This window comes from Candoia aspera, chromosome 10 (assembly GCF_035149785.1).
Source record: "Candoia aspera isolate rCanAsp1 chromosome 10, rCanAsp1.hap2, whole genome shotgun sequence".
NCBI classification, from domain to species: Eukaryota; Metazoa; Chordata; class Lepidosauria; order Squamata; family Boidae; genus Candoia; species Candoia aspera.
The window spans coordinates 10,242,197-10,248,196 of record NC_086162.1 but is presented as its reverse complement, the minus strand read 5'-3'; the positions used below and the strand labels follow the sequence as shown (position 1 = coordinate 10,248,196).

The 6,000-nt window shown below is 39.8% G+C and overlaps 1 protein-coding gene across 3 annotated transcripts in view; it reads right to left on the bottom strand.

The window, feature by feature from the left end:
- Positions 1-911: 911 nt before the first annotated feature.
- The window catches only part of MACO1 (macoilin 1), a 70,797-nt gene continuing 65,708 nt past the window's right edge, over positions 912-6,000 (bottom strand). For all 3 annotated transcript variants that reach the window (XM_063312558.1, XM_063312557.1, XM_063312559.1), the window contains 2 exons: positions 5,040-5,214; positions 912-2,990 (listed from right to left, as the gene is read on the bottom strand). In XM_063312558.1, coding sequence (XP_063168628.1) covers positions 2,788-2,990; positions 5,040-5,214 — 378 coding nt within the window. In that variant the 3' untranslated portion in view covers positions 912-2,787. The remainder of the gene's footprint in view (positions 2,991-5,039; positions 5,215-6,000) is intronic.

Sequence of the window (6,000 nt, the reverse complement as noted above, 5' to 3'; positions counted from 1 at the left end):
TTGAGCTTCCAAAGGGAAAGGTAGGATATGAATCTAACAAACAAAGGCTAGGTTCGCACACTGCACTAGGCTGTGTTTTAAGCAACATTTGTTGCATAAACCAGAATTGGCTGGGTTCATATGTTACACTGACACAATGTGGTTTATTTATGACTTAATGTCATGTGAACTTGGCCACGGTAGTTCATAAGCTATCCTTTATGGCTTACAACAACCCAGCCAGCTGTTTCCTCCATGGATTTCATTTTCTCCTGAAACCAATGAAAATAACCTTTTAGGAGATTTATTTCCAAGACTCCATCCAGTAACAAAACTCAAAAGTAGCATACATCACAGGATTTATACCCTGCCCTCCCAATGTCTAACACAAGTTTTGGGATAAGGTAAATGAACCAAATGCTCTCATAAACTTATGTTTATTCTTATTAAACTTTAGCAAGGAGGTAGATGGAGTAAAACATTTCCTACCCAAATGGTGGAGAAATGAAAACCCATTATTGGAGGAACAATATTTAAATGACTGAATTATTATAACCAATTGACAAAAAAGGTGTTGATTGGTCAGTGCATTTTTTAAGACTTATTTTCAATAGAAATATCCACAATTGGCCAAGTGCAATCATAATAAAACTGTCATCCTTGAGACTGGAGGAATGCACTAGATATCCTCCGCAGGGGTGAATAATTCCAGACTTTTCGTAAAGGCCCTCCTGGCTAGGCAATTTGGAAGCTGAAGTCCATAGCAGAGAGCACTGAGGTTGGGGAAGGATGTGCTAGATGATGCCTAAATAATCTTAAAAAGCCAAACATGTTTACTTTTTAAAGCCCCCCACTCCCCATACAAGTATTTTAATCTATTTTACAAATCACAAGAAACTGGGCCACTTAAACAAACAAACCCAAAAAATGACTTATCTGCAAGAAAATGTTTATTTTTGTTTTTTTGTAAACCCCACAGAAAAAAAAAAGAATGCAGCCAAGACTAAGTATTTCAACAGAAAGAGTGCCCGAAAGGGCAGCCAAGAAAAATAAAATCATAAAAAATAAAAATAAAAAAATGGGGGAACCTCAACACAAGAAAGTCAATGACAAGAGTTGATGTTTTGCACAAAGATGAAAACCAATGACATTTCTGAGTAACACTTTCATGGTGACAATTACACAAGATGATTCCAAAAAGCAAAATGACAGCAACATGCACGCCTGGCTAAAGCTAGAATTGTTTTTATCTCAAAAAGAATCTGATTTAAAATGATGGACCATTAATACTCCTATTTTTATTGACTTGCTTGTCCTACTTAATTTTTTTTAAACAAGGCATACCTGCCAATTCTCACGAAACTTTAAAAAGTGTTGTTTTAAAGAAGAACTTTGTCCTTCCAGAGTCCACTGCATGTTTGCAAAATCATAATGGATTGATTTTTTTAAAATAATTTTGCTAGTTACTAATACGATTTTGCATCCCTGTCCCACTGCCCCTCCCACCCACACTCAAACCTTAAACACTTCAAGTCGCCAGTGCAACAAACTTTCCTACCAATGCACAATATACATTTAAACTGAAATCTTTGTGCAATTTTATGAGTTTCTTTTAAAAAAATTCTTGAAAGAAAAAACTCCTTGGCACAATGACTGAGATTTAGCCCAGCCTCATTGAAATTAAACTGCCAAACACAGGATGATAGAAAGCGTAATTGAAATTCGACTTTAAAAAACAAAGCAAACCAAAACACCCAAACTGCCCCTTTTATGAACCAGTTGGACAGTCTCGCCAATCCCACACGTTGCACCATTCTGCTTTTACCAGAATACTCCCTCCGTTGCTATCGAGCTACAGCATATCCTTACCGTGGGAAACACTGTTGGATTTGGTATCCAAAAATGAACAGAGAGAGATGTAACCACAGATTACATCCAAATTATATTGACGACCTGCAGCAGACTCTGTAAAATGAGCTTTATTCTTTAGGCTAGATGAGAGCAGAGAGGGAGGGGGGAAGAGAGATAATGCTTAAATTATCAAGTTTCCTCTTGACATGTCTTTGTTTCTCAAGGTACTGCTGTTAGCATCTTCCAAGTGATTAACCACACTGATGGGAACCTTCACACAACTACCAAGAACACGTTGTTGTCATGTGTTTATTGCCTTCCTTCAAAAAAACGATGCCCCCTCATTACGTATTTGGTCCTTAGGGGGGTAAGCAAATGTATTTCTTGCACATGCTTCCTCCCACCCAACTCCACTCCACCATCCTCTTTCAAAGCTTTGTTTGACTACAAACCCTTTCACCATTAAAAAAAAAAAAACCCACTAAAGAATTTCCATCATTATTCCCTGCAATTTTTAATTTGCCATTTTGGCTTCATTATATGTAAAAGAAATGGAAAAAAAAGGGTTTAAAATCAAGCAGAGCTGCTATTTTTGTAGTTTCAAGAGGAACCTTTGCAGCAAAATATTTATGCGTGCGTGTGTGTGTCTGTGTTTCTTTTAACTAACGAAGAGAAGCAGAATTTGCTATATGAAAACCAAGAATTGTGGGTTCTTTTTCCCTTAATGCATTGGCCAAGAAAAAAAATGTTAAAGTTTTGTGAATTTTTCTAAAAATTTACAAGAAAAAACTGATGGGCAGTTTGAGTCAAACCTTGGTGTTGGGCCCCCCACTTCCCTTTTTTTATTTTTATTTTTAAACAATAAATCAGTACAGTCTCACACCATACAAATTTCATCTTGACTGCAAGAGATTTTTCTGTGTGATGCCTTCGGTGCGACAGGTGGAAAGTTGGCGCTTACTTCTTCAGGGGTTGATAAACTGAGGCATTAGGATCAAGTCCAGAAGGGCTGGTCTCCACAAATTTGGAAGAATAATGTGGGGAAACAGGACTCAGCGTGCTGGTGGCTGCAGTGTATGTTATGCTCGGCATGACTGCCATCACTTCTGCTATCTTCTGTTTTAGGTCCTTGATTTCCTGATCTTTCTGAATGATTTGCCCTACAAAAAGGAGAGAAAGAAAAGAATAGCTCACTTTAACCCAGAAACGAGTAGTCGGGGGTGTCAACAGAGTACAGTCAAAGAAGTCAAGAGAGTGGCTACGACAGTGCAACTGAAGCTCCACCTGCATATACAACACACAAACAACAGGCAGAGCTTCAACAGCACTGTCCCATCTTGCCTTTTTTTTTTAACCATACCCTGTAGAAAACCCTGGACCAGATATATGGTAAAAAAAATTGTAACGGTAAAAGGAATGTTGAGGTGTGTGTGTTACAGCATATCGATGAAAAACAAATATCCAAATCCAGGGATCAAGTCCGCTATCACGCCAGAAAGGCAATTCTTTCCTTAGCTTTGTGCACCCTCTGCTGGATAAAGTGGCAGTTCACAGCACTCGACAAAACTCGGAACTGGGACTAAGAAGGGAAAGGGAGGGGATACTGATTCTGCAAAGCCTTTCACCAAAAAGGGCTGTTCTCCTCAGCAATATTTTCTAGGGGGAAAGAGAGAGAGAAATGGACACAGAAAGGCTTGCTTCCGCTATACTGTGACACCAATATGCCTTTTATTTCAGTTTTGGAAACCTGCACTAAAAATACTTTTCTTAAGGCCTGGAAACACAACAATAGCCACAGAGTTAGGGATACGATTCATCTATTTAAGAACAGTTTAGCACAGGATTTTTCTCTTTTCTCAGCGTTTTGTTTTGCTCAGAACATGAGGAATTCCAGCTGTGCCTGAGCTCTTAATTTCTTAATACTGCATTTTTGCAATGTCCACACTTCGAATTGCATTTCAGGATCTAATAAAATTTAATGATCTGTTTTCTAGCACTGCCTGCTGTCATCCTTGGAAAGCAAAAGAACAAACACTGCAACTTCCTCTCTACCATCACTTTTTCTGGCCCATGCTTGGACTCCTTCCCCCATCCCCACACCCCATTATTTTTTACTGAGCTTCCTCAAACAGACAGGACTGAAATTCCCATCCTTCTCTTCCTGCTTTTAGGGTCTGTGCTTCTTTTTTTTTTTAAACAAAAGGATAACAGAAAACAGATACACCAAGCCTCCAACTTCCCCGCTTAAATGGTCCAACAAGAGAGAAAAAACTGCCATCCAAAGTCACTATTCCACAATTGAGTTTTGCCAGTACAGTGTTGGACACTACAGGGGGCTGCAAAAATGGGTTAGGCGGGAGCCGTCTTTGGTTACTGTTGCCCATCTTTATAGCAAGGGATGCTCAATTCGATGAGGATTATCTGGCCATCTCATTTCCCTTCAGAAAAAGCACTGCCATTATTTTCAGTTTTCCAAACCGACTGCCCATACTTTACCCAGTTTTAACTCCCATGATTATGGCTGGCTTTTGTAACGGAAGGTAATTAGACTGAACCACCGAATTATGGCCAGTTCCAACCAAACCCTACATCAGCACTGGGCAGCTACTGAGGTTTGTGTACAGAAAAATGCAGCATGATGAGGGATTTCTCCTTGAGCCAAATGCTCAGGAAAATGTTAAACAGAGCAAAAAGCAGGTGAGAGAAAATGGTCAGAAAAAGTTGCCGTGAGAGTTCCCTATCTCCTATCAGGGTCCATTTCAAAGTTATTTTCTGCAGTCAAGAGTCAAAGGGCCACGTGCACAGGGATCTTTCCTTGCCAATTTTTCCCAATGGAAACTTTCGGGAACAGGCTTTGAAAACACAAGGAAATACCATCACAGATCACACTGTGATATTCAAAGCGTGACGGAAGTGTGTACATGGATTAAAGGTAGTCCCCGTTTAGTGACTGACTCATTTAGCAACCATTCATAGTTATGAACATCCTCACATTTACATCCTTCACAGGTCTTTAAAGCAAAAGAAAGCAAAAGAAAGCTGAAGTAAGACTGTAAGCACAGTTGCGGTTTTACTTAGTGACTGCTTTGCTTAACCGAGTTCCCAGCCCCAATTATGGTCGCTAAATGAGGACTACCTGTACTTTCGGTCTTACAGTGCACCAAAGGCACCCCCAGATTTACTACTGCTCAGCCAAGGGACCCACTTACCTTGGGCTATCTCGAGCTGTCTTTTTGCATCTCCTAATGCAGAGAACAGGTCCAGTTTGATCCTTGTCTCTGCGCTCAGGCTGTTCTCTAAGTGCTGCGTCTTATCCTGCATGGCTGAAAGGGCCGACATTAATACCTCTGTATCCTTTTCATTCTCTTTGTATTTCCGCAATTCCTTTCAAATGAATTAAAGCAGGAGTGTTACAAACACAGTCATTACTATGAGATTCAAGGGAGAGAAGGAATTATGGACTGGGGTGGAGGGAAGAAACTGAGGCAAACATGTTGCTCTGGTCACTTGGGAATACCTCTGACTTGGAAACTGGAATGTTATTTGATATAGTTGGATAAATCCTGAAAAGGTTAATCAGAGCTATTGACTAGACTGGAAAGGTAAAATCTTAGAAAAGAAGACACCTGCAAACCACATTTATACTGTTGCCAAGAAAACAGTATAAATAAAACAGATTTTATTGTAAACTGCCCAGAGTCCCCTTTTTGGGAGAGATGGGCGGTGATAGAAATTTGATAGATAGATAGATAGATAGATAGATAGATAGATAAATCAACATCTGTATAGTCACCAGGGGTCCAGCTTTACACACACACTCACATTTAGGCCATCCTTGAATACAAAAGTAACTTAGATGCCTTGGAAATGGAAATGTTCAGGTGTAATGATACTGTTTCTTTGCCTACTCTTTGTAAGGGCTTTGAAAAGATTGTGATATATTCCTCTAGTTACCACTGAAACATCAACAGCAATGTTAAAGCGCCAGATGTTGGCTTTGGGGTGGGGAAATGTATAAGCCTATTGTTGACAAGGCACACATTGACCTGTGTTTCTCAGGCTCCAAGTTAAAGTAAAAACATAAAAGTCCTGCTCCTTCAGACCACATTCTTGTCACCCAGTGGCCAACCCGAATGCCTCTGAGAAGCCTACATGGTGGAGATCAACAGA